Source organism: Crassostrea angulata, chromosome 6, assembly GCF_025612915.1.
Source record: "Crassostrea angulata isolate pt1a10 chromosome 6, ASM2561291v2, whole genome shotgun sequence".
NCBI classification, from domain to species: Eukaryota; Metazoa; Mollusca; class Bivalvia; order Ostreida; family Ostreidae; genus Magallana; species Magallana angulata.
This window is the reverse complement of record NC_069116.1, coordinates 30,573,251-30,593,671: the sequence shown is the minus strand read 5'-3', so window position 1 is coordinate 30,593,671 and position 20,421 is coordinate 30,573,251. Positions and strand designations below refer to the sequence as shown.

Below are 20,421 nucleotides of genomic sequence, written 5' to 3'. Positions count from 1 at the left end.
ATATCTGTGTTCTTAAATTGAATCATATATCATGTACATATTATATTATTGTTTCTTTGTTCAAGGCATTTAAGATGGTATGTAGGTCATGATCCCAAGTGCTCTTCCTGAAATTATTAAATATCATAAAAACCATCCCCACCTTAATCCAAAGATATTATTCCTCCTTAGGTCATGCAGGCACATCAGATCATTATGGCATGTAAGTCTTGACCCTAAGGGGTCATCCTGACCCCCTTATAATCAGAAATTGTCAATTATCTTTAAATTATTGATGTTTGATGATCCTATCTCTATTTTAATCTTTATTATTAAGTCTCCGAATGAAATTTGAAGACTTATTGTTTTTGTACGGCTCTTAATACATGTATTATTATTCTTCATCTTCTTTTTCTTCTTTCCTGCTCTGAACTTGTTTCTTAGAGATGGCTGAACAGAATTGTACAAAACTCTAGGATATGATAGGCCTGCATATCTAGTTGTGCACCCTGATTTGATTTTTCTCATTTTGGGTTAGACAACCACTTTTCGGGGGAGGGGGGTGTCAAAAGGGTGTGGGGTCTAACATTGAATCTTGTAGGAAGAATCGTAGACTCTATTGTAAATGGTAACTTGAAAACGGACAAAGATAATAATATAGGGTTTTCATAATCATATATTGGCTGTTACTGGCAATATATAGGGTTTATTAGATCTGACCCCTGGGGTCATCCCCACCCCCCCAGGAATTTGAAATTACTATATATCTCAGAAACTGTTATAATCATGACCCCTAAACCATATATATTCATGTTTCTGATTTCAAGGGGCATCAAATGTTATGTAGGTCATGGGCCCTGTGGGTGGTCCTGACCCCTTCAAACAGCAAGTCCTTAATATCTTCAAAACAGTTGAGATCCCCACCCTTAAACCATATATATTCTTGTTCCTTGTGTCAAGGGGTTTCAAACGGTATGTAGGTCATGGGCCCTGGGGGTGGTCATGACCCCCCTTGAACAGGAAGTGCACGAATATCTCGAAAACGGTTGAGATCCCCACCCCTTAACCATATATATTCTTGATCCTTAAAGGGCATCAAAAGGTATGTACCGGTAGGTAATGGGCCTCAGGGTTAAATTTAATTTTTCAAAACCGTAATGCACATCTATGGAACAGTTCCTATCATATCCCAAGATATGATTTGTCTATCCATTAAATCATAAAAGGATTTCTAGGATCTATGTTTTTTTGAAGTGATAAACGTCAATTTTCTGCTACTTTTTGACTCCCTGGATGAAATTTAAATTTTTAAAACCTTACTGCACATCTATATAACAGTCCCTACCATATCCAAAGATATGATTGTCTATCCATTAAATCATAAGAGGAGCTCTTGGATCAATGTTTTGTTTTTTAGTAATAAACGTCAATTTTCTGCTACTATTTGACTCCCTGGATGAAATTTAAATTTTTAAAACCTTATTGCACATCTATAGGACAGCCCCAATTATATCCCAAGAGATGACGTAGCTACTCCAAAAGTTGTAAGAGGAGTTCTGGGAACCATATTTTTTGGGCCAAAAAACGTCATTTTTGTTGCCCACTGATCCCATTAATAAAAAAAAAAATTCTGGAACCTGATCACGCCTCAATATGACACCCCCAATCATATTCTAGAAGATCATTTGGCTACTGCCAAAAAAAATGACGTTTTTGAAACCAGTTTTTTTTGTAAAAAAAACGTCATTTTTCAGCCATTAAATGACCCCCAGGACAAAATTGAAAATTCCGAAACCTTATTGCGCATCTATAGGATACCCTAAAACATATTCCAAAAGATGATTTGTCTACTGTTGAAAATGTAGGAGGAGTTCGAGGAAAAAGGTTTTTTGTGAAAAAACGTCATTTTTTACCAATTATTTGACCCCCCAGGACTAACAGAGAATTTTTGAAACCTTTTTACAAAACAACATGATACCCCAAATCAAACTCCAAGAGTTCAGTTTGCTGGTTTATAAGATGTAAGAGCAGTTTGAGAAAGTAAAACGTGACAGACGGACGGACGGACGGAACAGGGTAACAACAATATACCCGAACTTTCTTAAGAAAGTGCGGGTATAATAATATTTTAACTTCAGGGGCTTTTTCATCATCTGGAAGATCGCACTAAAATTTAATGATTGCTTGGCAAAAAATGTAAAGAAAAAGAACATTCTGCTTACATGTGTCTCTAATGATTTGAATGCTCCGAAAATGTATTATACAAGCATATTAACTGGATTACTTCATTATTATTAGTGCAGTTTGAGATGATAAGATTACATATTCAATTTCTTATATATATAAGATGTATAAAAGTAAAGCTTAATTCAATACAAAATTGTATATATTTTAAATTATATTTTGTATAATTTTGTAATTATTCAGAGTTGGAGCAAATTTTAAATAATAATGTGTGTGTGTGTGTGTGTGTGTGTGTGTGTGTGTGCGTGTGTGGTTCTGCCAAACTGGGGGCCTGCCTCAGATACGCAAGTCGTAAAATGGGGACCTCAAATAGTCTGGGGACTTGATTTAAGTCCCCATATTTTTTTATTGCTTAAATCAAAAAAATAGCATGTTCTAAACCTAAAAAATATCGAAAAGTATCTAGTCCCATTTTCGGGTTTTCATCAGACATGTGATTACACAGATACCGTGCGGATTGTAGTTGCCATCTTCACTTACGCACCTCTGACGATACACATGTTCGAAATGCGCATGCGCGTGTGTATAGAAAACGGATATGCCATTTTGTTGAAGCGGGGGAAAAGTATGTCGAGAAGAAGTCGGAGGGAACGGGGAAGGCTAGGTCAACATGGTCAAAGAATCATTGACCGGGATGCCTTTTATATTAAAGAAACTCCGAATAAAGGTATGTTGATTACATGTTTCGATGACATTTGTGATGTAAACTTGAAATACGATGTGCCGTGGAAGGGGGGGGGGGTACTCGCACTCGGTGATTTTCTTCCATAACGATTTGCATAACATTAGAAATGAAAATCTTATTAAGACGGGTTGTATAGTGAACTTAGAAATGCACAATGTATACTTTTTAAAATCCCCTTGCAAATCATGAAAGAAATATCTTTGTGCATAACGCTCAAGTGCGATCCAGGATTTTTTCTCGGTTGTATGCTAGGCCTAGTTTTCCCCGGGGTTGGGGCGGAGGGTTCCAAGGCATAAATTTGGTCATCTTACTGTGTAAATTTAAGAAATTTTAATTTTCCAGGGGGGAATAGGCCTTAGAAATTTATTTAAAACGTTTAAAAATTGTGAACATACCACATCTATCTTTAGTTTGTCCAAAGATATTTATGCAGTACATTTGGACAGTTTTTAATAGAAATACACATACCTGTGATAAAGGTGCAATTAAAATAGATGAAAGGGAAAATAGTCAAGATAATTTAATTGAAACAATATCATTTGTCACTCAGAAAAATTCACAGGAACAAAACTTATTTCTTATGGCTTATACAGCTCCAACACAATCTCCTGATTTAGCTATACTGGTGTGCGAACAGTTGTCGCCGAGTACTTTTTCTCGCAAGTACATTGTGAAGTCATTTTATCAAAACAAAAAATAATACCGGTATATGAAAAATGATGTCGCAATGTACTGGCGAGAAATGGTACTTGGCGAGAATTAGTCGCACGCCAGTATAGCTTCTAAAACTTAAGTAGATAATAAAGCTATTCAGAATAGCTTGGTTTAGTTATTTTGACATACAATTTTCATATACATTGTATGTGTATTTTTTTCAGCATGTAAACAAAATCGCTTTTTAGAGCAGTGATAGTTTTCAACTTTGAACTGTGTCTGTAAACAATGCAATGTAAAGATTACGGGTACTCATCAATTTGTGTCTCTTTCATAGACTTTGCATTCAAACTTCTAAAAGTTTTGGGGCAATTATATAATGGCCTCACAGTTACTTCTTGCATGAAATATAAAGAAGGTCAGTTATGGTAAACAAGATAATTATAGGGTCAAATGGGGAATGTTGACATCCATTCGGAAGTCACTTTAAATACCTCACAGAATTTTCAACAATATCATGCGGGTCACTTGGCAGTACAAAATCCCCACAGACATCATATTTTTTAGCTGTGTGTTGAAACCTGATAAGCTAGTGGGGGTGTTTCAAAGGAGAAAACTTGGAAATTTTTCATACTGTTGAATGAATGTCATTAGTTTTGAACCCAGAGGTTTTAACAAATATCAAGTAAATAAGCAAAATGTGAATCAAGGATATCTTTAGACAGAGATAACAAATCTAATGTTAAAAGCATGCACTGATCACCTTTGACCTTCAATTGTATTTGAAAATCTCATTGTTAACAATATTTTTGAGTTCCTATTGAGATAATAAAATAATTATATATTTAGTGAAATAAAAACCGTTGCAAACTGGGGTTTTTTTAATCTCAAAAGATATGTAACACTTTCATTGATAACAATACAGCATACATCCTATTTATTAGCTTTTATTTATAGTGCTTCATTTAAATGAATTGAACACAATTTGTTATGGATTCAATTATTTGCCGATCATCAGTTTGTAAGAGACAACCGATTGACCGATTAATCAATTATCATTTCCGACCAATTTGACAACACTAGAAGTGATGGATCATGACCAATCCCGCTGGTTTGAATCAAATTGCACGAATAAATATATATTTTTTATGGTTCTCAACTCTCAGAAAATAATGACGAGACTATAAATGCTGCGGAGGGGGCTTCTTGCGATTTTACGCGGATATTAATTCCTCCATTTAATTAGTAATCTATGGTATTTGGGCAAGGGAAAGAAAGCTTGCCGGGCGTTCTTCATGTTTTTGGACCGAGGCCAAATATCGCCCATATTTTAAGACGTTATCATGTATTTTGTTTATCCTGTAACATAATATCACATTTTGCATCTCAAATAAGCTTAATTCGTCAGATTTTGCTGCCTATCTGCAGTTGAAACCATGACACCATGGCGTAAACCAAGCAAGAAAAATGATGTCATAGTGTATTTGAACGTTAGTTAAATGCATGAGGCTATATTGGGGCATTTACCAATATAGCTTTGGTTTATTGGGTTACCTTTATTTGGTCAATGCAAGAAGTAGTTGCAGGATAAAATATTTTAATTCAATTTGATGGTTTACATATTGATAGGTCCCATGTTGATTTCAAGGGTCTAGAAACCCTAAAAATGTTTAGAAAAAAGTAAGGAAACAATGAAATTATCTTGGGAACTTTGTAAAAATATATAGGCCCTAATGATTAAGTACAACAAAAATATTCTGCAAAATATTTTAAATTTAAGGAAAAAATGTTTTCCACACATTAGACCAATCCTAAAAATTGTTTATATTATTAACAATTAGATACAATAAAGTGATTTTGAACTAGGTTGCATTGGAATAACATCTTTTTTTGTATAATTTGAGGAACCCATTCTTGTATATAATTTAAAAATTGATCATTTTACTACATAAAATAGTAAAATGTTTGTCAGATGCCTAAGGGGCTGTTAAAATGCAGTGTTTGTCAGATGCCTAAGGGGCTGTGAAAAATGCAGTGATATCATGATTCTGTTAATTTGTGAAGGTATAAATAATTTCTTAACCTAACAATTTGTACATGGAAACAGTCTGTCAATATTCCAACATTTGAATTCTATTTAGTATTTCTGAGTATAGTTTGAACTTGTTTGTAATTGTGAAATTCAATGATTTTAGGGTTTGTATTGAGACTTTGTTTAAGGATAAAGATAGAAGAGAACAACTGATTGTGTTTAACAAGGTTAATTCTGGGATAATTCAAAACACCCTAACTAATGTTTCTACATCTACAGTTTCTTGAGTGTAAGCTTCTGAATTAAAATCTGAATGGATAATCATAAACCTCAAAATCCGAAAAAGCTAGACCATTATTTTGTAACTCGCAAAAGTTGGCAACCACATGTCTCTTTTAGCGCACAATTTCATTTTTTAATTTGCATACAGCAAGTATATCTTGTAAATTTCAACCCCTAAAAGAAGTTCTTTATTTATTTTCAGGAAGAGGTGTATTTACAAAGAAAGAATTTGGACAAAATGAATTCCTATTACCGTATGAAGGAGAGTTATTAGAGAAAGAACCAGATGTAGATGACACATATATTTTTGAATTTACATTCAAAGGAAAGCCTTTTTGGTAAGAAATTTTTGCTGCTTAATTTGTACATCATGTTCACCATGTTTAATTGTTTATGTTAAGAATACAAGGGCTTGGTTACTGGAGAATGAGTTTCTAGATATTTGTTGAAGGAAAAATTGATTAAAATTGGTAATCTAAGGTGTGTGTATTGCAAAAAATAAATTCACTGATAACCCCAGTCTCAATCATGTTAAAAAGTATATTCAATGTAAAGAACAAATGCACTTACGCTATAGAGAATGGGCCCTTTTTCAGTGCCGTTTATATGTAGAAAATATCAACAAATTGCTTTTTTCTCGTAATAGTTAAGCACTCTTGGATACTTCTGATTTATATGCATGCTTAATTTTACCAAAATTAGCATACAATTTAAAAAATTGAGGATTTTTAAATGCCTATAAAAAATCTAAATCCGGAAAAATCGAACCGAACCTACTTGAATTGTGTCTATTTAAATCAGAGGGAGGAGACATTTAAATCAACATTGCTCTGTTGGTGGATCGATTGGCACGTTTGCTGAATTATACTTTATGTGTTTTTTTTACGTTTAAAAAAAATCGATTGAAGCTTTGAAGTTGCATATTTTCATAGTGACAAACTAACATTCCTGACCATACAAATATGATGGAAAGTGATATAAAACGTGTCAATGTTTTACAGTGAGCACATTTGACAAACGTTTACCTGGATAGAAACCACGTGATTGTTTGACATAATTTATTCCATGCGTGAGTTCAAACATGGGTCACGCAGGTAATAACTTTCGCTTGCTATAGGAAAAATCTTGAAATTTTCATACGTTTTTCATTTTTTAGGTACCAGCCTAACCGAGTACAAACTTCTTACTTTCACAGGAGTTTTCTAAATGTAAAATGTGTATTTTGTCTTTTCCACGAGTTTGTACTTGGTTAGGCTGACAGTAAACAAAGGCTTTAAAATGAATGCCTGTCCTCGATTTACTATACAAAATCACGAATGTCTGCTGACCCCTACTATGTTTTAAAGCTTTCTGCTTTTTATAAACAATAAATTCAGCGCTAAAACTTGTTAATTCTTATGGAATAGATATCAATAGATAATGTTAGGGGGAAAAATATACTTAATTTGATTCTTCATTTTTTCACTTTTTATCGGTGCCCATAAGTGCACCCGTCCTTAGAAAAGTAAAAGGACGACACCGGCCGTCTTGGATTTATAGGAGGTCCTCACTTCAAGCTAGTGATAGGAATCGGTGAGATTTTCATAATCGATAATCGACTCTCTGCAACTAACTTATTATCGATAATAATCAAAATTTGTCATATTTCTTACTAGTTAAGTGTTAAAAAAATGTAAAGAAACAAGATACAATTAACTGACTTGTTAATAGGCCTTTGATATTTCAATTTATTTAATATTTCTTGCCATAAAAATGCTGTATTCAAAAGATGTTCTTTAGTAGCTAGACGGTTCAACACTCAATTTCTTGAAACAAAAAAATGTCCAAACAAGAGATTGTGCTTTATTTCACGGGTAGGGATAGCGCACGTCTGACATATCAGCCATTTTTAAACCGCAGCTCCTTTTTGGTGTATTGATAGTTCGGGTCTCAAATATTCTGCTATATGATATGCGCTTGTTGAGAGGGAAATAAAAACCCAACCAATTAATTGTAATGAAACTTTTTATAATCGAGCACTTAGAATGCGGTAATAATCTACTAATTTTAGATTATAATCAATGATTAGAACATCACTACTTCAACATATGTTTTTAAACAAGTTCTATATTAATATCTCCAACGATTTCTGATGAGATCTAGGTGGGAAAATGATCAAATGAATTATCCCTATCGTCTATCTACATCTGTCTGTCGCATAATAAACACATCGTTCCAAAATGTACTAGATACTTGCCAGACTTATCGAAAGCAATAGGAAGGTTACTTTTGAGTGACGTAAATTCTCCATATAATCACTGAGATGTTCTGAAAACGTATGATAAATTCAGAGAGAGCAAAAATCTGTGGGCTCTGTGAGAAACCTCTTGGTTTATTGTATTTTTTTGGATCTCCTCAGTGATTACCGTATTTTTCCGACGATTAGTCGGTATTTTTTTTCTCAGAAGCAGAGCACCCGACTTATCGTCTTGTTCGACTTGTCGTAGGCTCGAGGTCAGAAAATTGTTAAAAATAGCATTAAAAATCTTGGTTTTAATTATCTTGAGTTGGCTGTGTGATTGAAAATTACGTTGTTGAATTCACTGTTCATCTTTAATAATTATCATTTCACTCATCTGTTAACACTTAAATACATAATAATAACAACAGTTATTAAGAAATGTTACATTGTCTTTAATCAATTAAAAGTGTTACCGTTCCGTTTTTATAAACACATCGTCACATGGTTCTATGTATCACTAGTAGGAAGATAACATTGCGCAGTAAAATTAAAACCAAATTTGAATGGAAGAAAATATTGCAGTAGATCCGGGGGATATTTTTTTTTTTTAATTTAATTATATTATTAGCAAAGAGTTGTTAGTGGAAAGTATAAATCAGAAATATTTTATGGTCAAATTCAATCTTTAAATACGTAATCGGCAATAATCAATACTACTGTTTATACAATAGGCTGACACCGGTTGTGTTAATAATCTTGCCCTAAGGCTGAGATCTTTACGGCAATTTCACTCCTTGTGTATATAAAGAGTACCGTTATAAGAGTGATTATAGTTCATTGATTAATTATTGTCCATTTCTTTTATTATTGTTAGATAATTTTTTTGGGAAACGTATGTATGTCGTATATCGTCATTATCAAGTCGTACAAATGATCGATCTATTTCTAACAGTGTCTATGTAAAACAATAGCGTGTAACTGCATTACTGGATACAAAGTAAACAAGTTTCATCAAATCATATAGTAATTGCTAAGCTTTCTGCACTTGAGATCCCCCTTTGAAGTCGACACGAGACAGGTGCATGCCTATGACACTGGAAATTGTTAAACAAACATTGACCACGCGCCGAGTCAACAGGTGGCTGGTTACGTAATGGCGAATACACTGGCGATAGTCAGACTGGATAATTATTTTAATGCTTGGGAATAAAATATTTCTGACAAAGTAAGTTTAGTTAAATGCATAACACGCGATATCGGGAATTGTTTAAAATGCAAGCGACTTTGTAGATGTTGCCGGTATTTGAAAATATGATGCATAAGTATAAAGCGTAATTGTTTAAATGTTAATGATTGATAATAATTGGTAGCAATATCGGGGACATCGTGGCTTCATACACTGGTAATGTTACTGTAGTTTTATATGCCATTTTGAAGTGATAAGATCGACGTGTCGTCTGAATCGACGTATCGTAGGATTTTGTTAAAATTTTGGTTAAAATTGAGCAATTCGACGAGTCGTCCGCATCGACGAGTCATCGGGAAAATACGGTACATGGATAGTTTGCATCAACCTCCGTTGCTTTCAATAAGTCTAGCGAGTATCGTAATGTATCAGAAAATCTTTACCAATACACAGCCCTAGTAAACTGTGATTATCTAGCTCTAAAAATGTTTCAGTATACCCCTTTACGTATATAAAGCCTTGTTTTTATATTTTATTACATACACATATATATGTAGAACTTATGAAGTGATTTGCAATTTTAGATATTTTGTCTTCATATCTTTCACTGTGACAATACCAGTTATGCAAGGTTCAAATTTATGTTGCTTATTTTATTTTCATCAAGGGTTGATGCTTCAAAAGAAGATGGATCATTTGGACGTCTGTTAAATGATGATCATATCCATCCAAATTGTAGACCAAAAGTGATGGAGATTGATGAAAAGCCAGTCATTTGTTTTTTCTCTCTAAGGCCATTATCCTCTAATACAGAACTGGTATATGACTATGGCCCAGGGAACATCTATCCTTGGAGAGGAAAGGTAATTACTCCATTGCATATGTTCATTGTGGAAGTTTTTGTGATTTAATAGTCGATGAAAGATTTTCATATGTTGATGTTTAAATTTATATGTATTTTACACTTTAAGTAATCATAATTATACCCACACTTTGTAAAGAATGTTCAGGGTTATTGTTGTTACCCCTGTTAGTCTGTCTGTCAATCTTTTTTTGGAAATCTTGATATTGCTTGCTCTTACTGTCTGCACTGTTTCTGAGAAGGCAACTTTTAAACCTTTGATATGCCTGACGTCATAAAGTCAGGCAAGAACTACCAGATGTAGCATGTGGCCTTCTTTTTTTGCTGTCCAATGACAACATGTATTTTTTTTCTGTAGATGTCCAAAAGAGGTGCATGTAATACACATCCTTAAAACGTTTACATTTTTTGTGCATTATATTCTGTTATTTGTTTTCTTACAGGTTGTAACTCATTATCATTAGACTACTGTGGTAATATTATTTGAATTTGTGAGGGCCAATTTTCATGAACTATGGGTTATTGCTCATTTTTGGGGGTGAAATTTCATAGATGCATCGGTTTTCAGTTTTAGTATGATGACTTACCCAGGTACTCTTTCAAAATGTGTTTTCGTCAAGAGTGTAAATTTGTGGGGGAGTGCTACACACAAATACTACAAATATTTAGCCACCACAAATTCTAATGATTCCACAGTACTTGTCCTTTGGAGTAAAGTCAATCTGTATACAATCTAGACTGTCTTATGTGATAATCCAACATTAATCATTATTAACTTAGTACATTGTTTCAAATAGATAAAATATTATGTACGGTATCTTTTATCTTAAAACTAGGATTTAATTATAAGCTGTATTTTAAAATTCATGGCCATTAGGCCACATAAAATTACTTTTTAGATTCTCACCCCCGCCCACCTCTCTGAAAATGACCCGCTCCAGTGTATTTCAGGGAAAAAATATCAAGCTCGGTACATACAAACATTGCAATGGCTGCTTAACATGGATAAACGTTCGATTCCAGTCATGTTTTTATAATAAGGATACAAATGTCTTTCTGCGTGTGCAGTTAAGTTGAAATTAAAAGATTACAAATGGGTTTGTATACTCATATTAGCATTAACAATTTAAATATTTCAGGAATAGAGCAGTTGTAATTTCTAGGACATGAATGGTGAAAATAATAGTTTTTAAAAGATAATATAAAATAAATCCACCCATCCGCCCCATTATTTAATCCAAATCAGGATGAGAATCTAGATACCGAGGGTTCCACTTAATCTGATAGTCAATTTGCCCGAGAAAAATTATCAGATTAACCATGCAATTATAAGATTAGCCGGTTTAGCATTTTTGTTGTCTTTGATATTGGTATAGAATAAGATATAACTTGTTTCAAGACATAATTTATCAATGAAAAATATGTTATGTGGGTCTTGATATGGTCGCATAAGACAGAGAGTTGCTATGGCAGTCTAGACTGTATATGACAATTTGAAAGCTATATATGCAGTAGCAGTCTAAATCCTGCTGAATTTAAAGTTTTTAAGCATTGTGAAGAGTTTTTTTTTTCTTTTGATTATATTTGCATGAGTTTATTTTTTTTATTTGATTAACCAATTGCTCAATTTTGAATTGTTTCCATCATGTTGAGTAACATTACAACTTTGGGGACTTGCACAATGAATATAGAATACACTAAACTGAGGACTTAATACACACAGTAAAACTTGAAGATTGGCACATAAATATAGTATGCACTAAACTGAGGACCTAATACACATGGTACAACTTTGGGGACTTACACATAAATATAGTATACACTAAACTGAGGACCTAATACACACGGTACAACTTTGGGACTTACACATAAATATAATATACACTTAACTGAGGACCTAATACACACGGTACAACTTTGGGGACTTACACATAAATATAGTATACACTAAACTGAGGACCTGATACACACGGTACAGCTATGGGGACTTGCACTTGAATAATCTGTGTTATGTACCAGGTAATTAACTAGTTACCAATTATCACCCTTGATATAAATCCCTCCAGTTCATTTTAAGTTTTGTCAGTTTAATCAGTTACCATTAAGACATGTAAAAAAGATTCAGTTGTCCACTTTGTTGTATTGCAAGCATACAGCTGCTATTAGAAGTCATACATACATGTCCATTTACAATAAATTGTGTAACATTGAAAAAAATGGAAGTAATGAAGAATAAAGACTTCAGGGATTTACCGGTATATTCACAACTATTGGATTGCTTGGGGCACGTAAAATCTTATTAGAAGCAAGTGAAACTAGGAACTTCATTGACCAATTGGTTAAGTGAAAATTCAAATAGAAATATTAATGAAATATATTTTGTCAGCTTCAAAATAAACTTTCACTATACAACTTTGCAATCGGATACTCAAAAAGACCCCTCTCGATTTTAGATATTCGGATACTCAAAAAGACCCCTGTCGATTTTAGATAAGTCCTCTTTATTAATTTACATAATTAGCTATTAAATTTGATTTTTTCTTACCATGCCAGTTAAATAAATAAAGCCCTCATCTTATAATTATGTTGCATTCTTTTTTATAAAACTGTTTATCGTGATTTGTTAGACAACCTTGATTAATTTTATTTTTGTCCAAAAGTGACATACATATATTCTTTTTTTTAGTTCGGAATGCTACGGAATCACCAGAAAAACTTAACAGCAGTGTACCTAGGAATGCCTCAGATTCTCTAGAAAAACCTGACAGCTGTGTACCTGGGAGTGCTACAGATTCTTCAGAGAAACCTGACAGCAGTGTACCCGGGAATGCCACATATTCTCCAGAGAAACTTGACAGCCGTGTACCTGAGAATGCCACATATTCTCCAGAGAAACTTGACAGCAGTGTACCTGAGAATGCCACAGATTCTCCAGAGAAACCTGACAGCCGTGTTCCTGGGAATGCCAAAGATTCTCCAGAAAAAGTTGACAGCAGTATACCTGAGAATGCCACATATTCTCCAGAGAAACTTGACAGCAGTGTACCTGAGAATGACACTGATCCTCCAAAGAAACTTGACAGCAGTGTACCTGGGAATGCCAAAGATTCTCCAGAAAAAGTTGACAGCAGTGTACCTGGGAGTACTAGGGATTCTTCAGAGAAACCTGACAGCAGTGTACCCGGGAATGCCACATATTCTCCAGAGAAACTTAACAGCAATGTACCTGTGAATGCCACAGATTCTCCAGAGAAACTTGACAGCTGTGTACCTGGGAATGCAAAGGATTTTCCAGAGAAACCTGACAGCAGTGTACCTTGGAATGCCACGGATTCTCCAGAGAAACCTTACAGCTGTGTACCCGGGAATGCCAAGGATTCTCCAGAGAAACTTGACAGCCGTGTACCTGGGAATGCCACTGATCCTCCAGAGGAACTTGACAGCCGTGTACCTGGGAATGCCACAGATTTTCCAGAGAAACTTGACAGCTTTATACACCATGATTTTGTTGGTGATGATGATGAGTTTTCTTTTTCGGATTCCAATGATTCTGATTATTTACCTTCAGAAGATACTGATCAGTAAGTAGACACTTCAAAAAATGGAATTTTGCAGATTCTTTTTTTTCTACCTGATCATTATTTTTAAGAATAGGTTCTGTAAAGTCTATAAAGGATTGTATAAAAATAAGAGTATAATTAATGATTTGAATTTTATACAGAATTGGGTTCATCAGTCTTAATTTGTTGTTTAGTAATCACTATAAAAATTAACATACCTATAGCAAATTCAATATTATTTATATTTATAAATTTATTGGTTAAAGTACACCAGTACTTAACTTTTTAGAAACAGAGTTTTGCTATTTGTCAGATGGAATTAATGCAATTCCTTTTGATAGGGGTTCTAGTGATACAGATGACAATGCAGTTTGTTCCTTCCAACATTTAAAAGATTCATCCAATCCTTCCGATTATGTCAGTGACAGTAATGATTCTGAGAAAAGTATTGATGTTCCAATATCTATCCCTTTTGAAACTAGGTATGTACAAAAACAAGAATATGCTGTAGATTCCTTATTTTCAGCTAATACCCTGATCATCCGTCACTTCTGGTCTGCTAAAATGGCATTTTTGGAAAACTGTTTTAAAAAAATTTCAAATTTCAAATTTGGATTTTTTTTCTTCATCAAAATATGTTTTAAACTTACCAAATTTGATTATGGGCAGGTTGTCCGTCACTTCTGAATGTCACTGGAAGTGATTCCAACACATTGCAGAGATATTGCCTCTTAAAAATGACCTTTTTTGGAAATCTTAATTCTGCAGTGTTGGGTCAAAAATTAGTCTGAGAAAATTAATATAGTAACTCGTACCAAATCTGATTCAGAAGAATTGTTAATTTGTACCTAGTAAAATGATTTGTTTTATATTAAACCTTTTAATTTCCAGTTTTTGTTAAGTAATGCATAAAATCATTCGGGCTTTTAGTTAAGCCCTTCTTAAGATTTTTGGATTTTAGTAAAATTATTGTATTTGTTATGATTTTGCCCAATTAAGGTGGATTTATTAAATTTTAGAAATGAAATAATGTCAACATATTAGTTGAACCCTGTCATTAATTCATAATCAAACAGAAAACCTATTTGTTGCTCGCAATGAGATCATGTCTAGTATTTCTTATATTTTTATGAATTTGCTAAATTTAAGTACATCAGTAGTGAACTTTATAGAAACATGAGTTTTGCTATTTGTCAGATTGAATTAATACAATATTATTCCTTTTGATAGGGGTTCTAGTGATACAGATGACAATGCAGTTCGTTCCTTGCTACATTTGAAAGATTCATCCAATCCTCCCGATTATGTCAGTGACAGTAATGATTCTGAGAAAAGTTTTGTTGTGCCAATATCTATCCCTTTGGAAACTATCACTGTACAGAAAACCAACACAGAGAAAGGAAAGCAGAAATGGGACAAAAAACATGCATGCAAATTTTGTGGAAGATTGTACCCAAAACTGGCTAGACACTTGGAAACAATGCACAAAAATGAAGTTATGGTAGCTAAGGCTCTTTCCTTACCCAAAAACAGTGCTGAAAGAAAAGAAATTTGGAAAACAATAAGAAATGAAGGAGACTGGGATCACAACTTCAACATTTTGAGAAATGGAACTGGAACATTAATACCGAAGTATAGAGAGCAGAAGACAAGAGCACATAGTGAATTTATACCATGTAGTGGTTGCAAGGGTTTGTACTCCAAAACATCATTGAGTGATCATTTTAAGACATGTGTTAGTAAGCAGACTGAAAAAAAAAGTCAAGGAGTGAAAGAAGGTCGTTTTTTACTACCTATTCCAGAACATATTAATGGAGGATTTTACAAAGATGTTTTATTATCCATGTCTCAAGATGACATTTATATGTATATATATCGCGATCCACTCATACTGAAATTTGGGAAGCGTCTGTATGAAAATAAGGACATCCAGGAACATACATCTAACCACATCAGCTGCAGAATGAGAGAACTAGGCAGACTAATTGGAGAAGCCAAAAAGACACCTGAATGGGGTATCCAGAAGATTGAGGATTGTTTTAGTCCTGAGAAATTTAACAATGTTGTGTCGTGTGTGAAGTCCCTTGCAGGATTTAGTGAAGATACACATATGTATGCAACTCCTTCACTGGCACTGAAAATAGGGTATAGTCTTCAACGATGTGCAAGGATTTATAGATCAGATGGAATTATTGAGTCAGATATAACAAAACAAGAGAATGGTTCAGCTTTCATTCAGCTGTATGAGTCTGATTGGAACGATCTCATCTCTTCCCGTGCACGACAAACTTTGAGTGAGAAAAAGTATAATGCGCCAAAAATGTTACCTCTAAGCGAGGATGTGTACAAGCTTAATTCCTACCTAAAAGAAAAAATCAAAGAACTTTTGATGAAATTGTCGAATGATTCAGCTTTCTACATTGAGCTGGCAAAGATGACGCGATGTCACATAACTCTTTTTAACAGGAAGCGTGGAGGCGATGTGCAGCGTATTACTGTAGACAATTACAAGCAAGCTATTGAAGCACAAAACAGTGTTCCCTACGATGACGAACTTAAATCAAGTTTGTCAGACGTGGAAATTGAGCTTTGTCGTTCTTTGACTCGAATTGAACTCAAAGGCAAACAGGAAAGAAAAGTTGCAATATTACTTACTCCAGAGATGATTAAATGCATTGATCTCTTAATGCAGAAAAGAAGTAATGCAAATGTATGTGGAAAATATTTATTTGCTAGACCATCACCCTCCACACGAACACTAAGGGCAAGTGACGTATTGAATGAAATATGTGGGAAAATAGAATTGCGCTATGGAAACATTATAACCTATACAAACCTCAGAAAACACATTGCCACAATGGCACAAATCCATGAGCTTAGTGAAAACGGTCAGGACCAATTAGCCAAATTCCTTGGCCATGACATAAGAATCCACAGAGAAATTTATCGGCAACCATTGGATATCATTCAAAAAACAAAGATTTCCAAGATGTTAATGCTAATTAACGAGGGGAAAAATGTCACGGAGATGCCATTTAATAATCAGGGTGAGTTGTTTTCTTTAAACAAGGATTCAGTGTTGTGAATAGATTATTAAAATGAACTCATTTGTTATATTTCAATGGTGATTATTTATTCCTCCTGTGCAAGTTTGATCTATAGACTTTTGATAACTTTTGAATTTAGATGTGGTTAAGTATAGTATGTTTATTGTGGACTGTTGTACTGTAAAATTGTGAAATTCTTTGCCAGTGGGGCAGGGGTTGGGCTTTTTTTTTGGGGGGGGGGGGGTAAATTTGGCCGTATAGTGAATGACTTTTTTTTAGGTCAATTAATTCACATGGGTACATGTAACATATTGCTGCCATAATTTAGGAAATAACTGCACGTGTGCATTATCAACAAAACTGAATGTTATAAAAGTTTACCGTTAAAGTCTGCAAGTTTCTTTTAACCAAAATTAAAATTTGGATTAGGGTTTAGACTCCAAAATGAAGCTTAAAATGCAAAAATGAGACCCTCAGCCAGGTTAATCTAAATGCTATGGTACTCAGGTGACTGTCAAGGCCTGTAGGCCTCTTATTAGTTAATGAAGGTAAGAATTCTAATTTCTTGTACATATGATTAAGAATTAATGTTCATAACTTTCTCTTATCGTTTTTGGATTTTTTTTTTTCCAGAAGAGGTAAAGGAAATTGACGGGTCCTGTGCTGATGAGAGTGATGGAGAAATGGATTACCAGACTGATAAAGACAGTCTTCATAATAAAAGCGCTCAAGGTCTGTACCCTTATTTCAGTACACATTTATTTTTAGTATATTCTCCTTTTCTGGTATATTGTAATTCTACTTTAAACTAGATGCATGAAAAAAAGCAGTTCTCAAGATTTGATGTTGGGTACATAACAGTCAAGCTTCAGTCCACATAGGGTCATAGTTTTAACTTCTTAAAACTTCTTACATCTCCCCCATCCCTAACAAAACAGTTCCCATCAGATGTATTTTAATTATCATACTGACATTTTTCCCAAGAATATAGTTGTTAGAAAATATGTTTCTAATTGAGTGGAAAGATTTCAAATTCTGATTTACAAACAACAAACAATTTTTTTAGTTAATTTGTTTTCTTAAAACAAGACAAAAACAAAGCTTAAATATGACTCATGAATATAGTTGATAAACTTCATCACGGGCATTACCATATTTTCTGTTTGCTCATAATGTGAAGAATTTTCAGTAAAAAATCAAGTACATGTCAAGACCATGTAGTTTATATATAAAGTTTTTAATATACTTAGTATCTTTCATATTACATTTACATGTATGATAGATGCAGATGACAAATTCCTTTTTACTTCTCTCAAAATGATTTAGCCAGAATGAGATATGAGAATATGGTACCTGCAAAGTTATTTTTTTTTTTACAATCCTTTATCAATGTATGAATACTATTGTATCGCGCATGTAAACTGTTCTATCTTGCATTAGTCTTATCCTAACGTACAGTAATCCTATCAGGTTTATCGTTAAATTTTATCAGTTTCTCCATTTATCCTATCGTGTAAGCTGTACCCTGCCTTTTTGTAAGCAAGCTATTTTATTTTAAAGTTATAAATCGTTCATCGCTCCGTTAACAATAATATTCGAACAAATAATGCAAATCTTTATCAAACATTCCATCAAATTAACAATATTCTTTCCTATGGTGTATAAATCCTATTGTATCATGCATGTATCCTGTTCTATCATGCATAAAGCCTGTCCTATAATGCGTAAATTCTATTATTTATCTTGTGAAAAAAAATGTTGCGGTACTGTACTACTTCTTAGTTATTTGCATTTTTCACATTCCAACCATATTATCAACCAATTTATATTCTAAAACTCGTAATTTCAGAGAAAAGGAAAGCACCCTCTGATGGCAGATCTACCGATGAAAATTCTGCAGGCAAACGTCACAAAACACAGAAAAAACCATGGAATCCATCTGAAATGAATTCAGTCAACAAGCATTTTTCCCATTTTATTGCAATGTCCAAAGTTCCTGGCAAGAACGATATCGAGAATGTTTTAAAAAAGGATAAAATCCTTTCCAAAAGAACTTGGAGAAATGTGAAAGATCAAGTGTACAACCTTATAAAAAAACAAAGAAAATGCTGATATTTTGTCTTTATTTACTTTGATAATGAAGTAATTACAAGTTCATTATAGCTTGTGGACATCAATTTTCATATATTTCATAAAGCACAGAAGTGTGAGAATTAGCAAATTTGTAGAAAATACTCCATGTATAGCTTTACCAATACATACTGTTGTCATGTTTGTTGCTGTGATGAGCATTCACCTTTGTAAAATAACTAAGGAATAAGGGCCATGATAACTTTAGCTGGAATTGATTAATACAACTGTAAAACTAATATGGTTTTGTGTTTTCAGTTGACATTAACTTGAAATGACAAAATTATTTTTTTTTCAGATATTTTGGGTATAGACCTTGATTAATTTTAGCATTGTCATTGAAATACAGAGGGATTGAAATAAATATTACAGTGACTGGACATGAAGTATTAATGAGCAAATTGTGTACCGGTATATCTACCTTCATTGTTGGTTGTATGAATGACTATGGTTACAGTTAGTATTTGTATGAATTATACATAACTGGTAATTGATTTGATTTGATGTTTGGAAATAGATTTTGACAAATATATAATGTACTAGAAATTAAGAAAATATTTAGTAACTTTGCATACTGCAAATTATATTAATGAGCTAGATTTGCTATATAAAAATTAATTGTACTGTTGATGTGCATTGATGATAGTTGTATGAACAACAGAATGTGTACTGTATTCACAAGAATTGTAGATTTGTTGAAATGTTTTAATGATAGATATACGAATTGGTTATTTTAATCAAAATGTAGAGAATATGTTGTATGTACATGTACATATAGTGTTTTACAATTTCGGTTTTGGAGTGAACTGACAGCATTAGTAAACTCTGAATAATTTGAATTTGTAAATTCACAAATTGCACTGATGAAATGTTGGAGAAGTAGATACATGTATTGACATGTTTCATACTGTTGAAATGAATTACTTTATTGTGGATGTTGAGAGTTGACATTGATATGAATGATGCATCGTTTACAGCTAGTATGCACATGCACTATACATACGAGGTATTTGATTGTTTGGGATGATTTGGAGATTTGGAAATAAAAAATTGGCTGATTTTGAGTATTGTAATCAATAGAGAATGTTATTTTACTGTTAAGTTCTACAATTTTATCAATGATTTGTGTATGATCAAATAGTATATTGTTTTACATAGAATTTGTTAATTAATTTGGATGGAGATGTTTTTTCAAAATTTAAACTTCTTTTAAATGCTATGTTTAAGTGGAGTTTTAAACTGACATGAATGGATTGAAAGTGTATGATAAATGATAACTATAATTGCAACTTTAATTGCAATTTTATCAATTGTATGAAAATATTTGCCAATAAATTTTGATTACTTATATTAGTGTTAATTTGTTGTAGAGCAGTAAGAAATTTATTCATTACATCAAAATATAAATATGTTAATACGAGGCTCACATGAGCTGTAATGTTCAGAAATTTATTGTGCTGCAAAAACGTGGTATTGTGATCATTCTGCGTACAATTCAAATTTTGATTTGAATGACATTAAAATACATATTTTTGTTAT

At 33.2% G+C, this 20,421-nt stretch overlaps 3 protein-coding genes across 5 annotated transcripts in view; 2 read left to right on the top strand and 1 right to left on the bottom strand.

The window, feature by feature from the left end:
• Positions 1-20,421, bottom strand: part of LOC128187351 (E3 ubiquitin-protein ligase TRIM36-like) — an 83,111-nt gene that overhangs the window by 51,351 nt on the left and 11,339 nt on the right. The window lies entirely within an intron of this gene.
• Positions 2,431-12,967, top strand: LOC128187359 (N-lysine methyltransferase KMT5A-like). Its single transcript, XM_052857776.1, has 4 exons — positions 2,431-2,890; positions 6,079-6,214; positions 9,951-10,146; positions 12,832-12,967. Exons 1-4 carry the CDS (start codon positions 2,722-2,724, stop codon positions 12,898-12,900), a joined length of 570 nt encoding a protein of 189 aa, XP_052713736.1. The 5' UTR covers positions 2,431-2,721; the 3' UTR covers positions 12,901-12,967.
• On the top strand, positions 13,000-19,946 carry LOC128187347 (uncharacterized). Its single transcript, XM_052857758.1, has 5 exons — positions 13,000-13,726; positions 14,047-14,187; positions 14,936-16,752; positions 17,386-17,484; positions 18,602-19,946. Exons 3-5 carry the CDS (start codon positions 15,186-15,188, stop codon positions 18,862-18,864), a joined length of 1,929 nt encoding a protein of 642 aa, XP_052713718.1. The 5' UTR covers positions 13,000-13,726; positions 14,047-14,187; positions 14,936-15,185; the 3' UTR covers positions 18,865-19,946.

Bases quoted from the DNA above. Each gene is read 5' to 3' on its own strand.
- LOC128187359 (XM_052857776.1), top strand. From the start codon at position 2,722: ATGTTCGAAATGCGCATGCGCGTGTGTATAGAAAACGGATATGCCATT. The intron at 2,891-6,078 runs GTATGTTGATTA...ATTTATTTTCAG, and splicing joins TAAAGAAACTCCGAATAAAG to GAAGAGGTGTATTTACAAAG. The intron at 6,215-9,950 runs GTAAGAAATTTT...ATTTTCATCAAG, and splicing joins TTCAAAGGAAAGCCTTTTTG to GGTTGATGCTTCAAAAGAAG.
- LOC128187347 (XM_052857758.1), top strand. From the start codon at position 15,186: ATGCACAAAAATGAAGTTATGGTAGCTAAGGCTCTTTCCTTACCCAAA. The intron at 16,753-17,385 runs GTGAGTTGTTTT...TTTTTTTTCCAG, and splicing joins GATGCCATTTAATAATCAGG to AAGAGGTAAAGGAAATTGAC. The intron at 17,485-18,601 runs GTCTGTACCCTT...TCGTAATTTCAG, and splicing joins TCATAATAAAAGCGCTCAAG to AGAAAAGGAAAGCACCCTCT.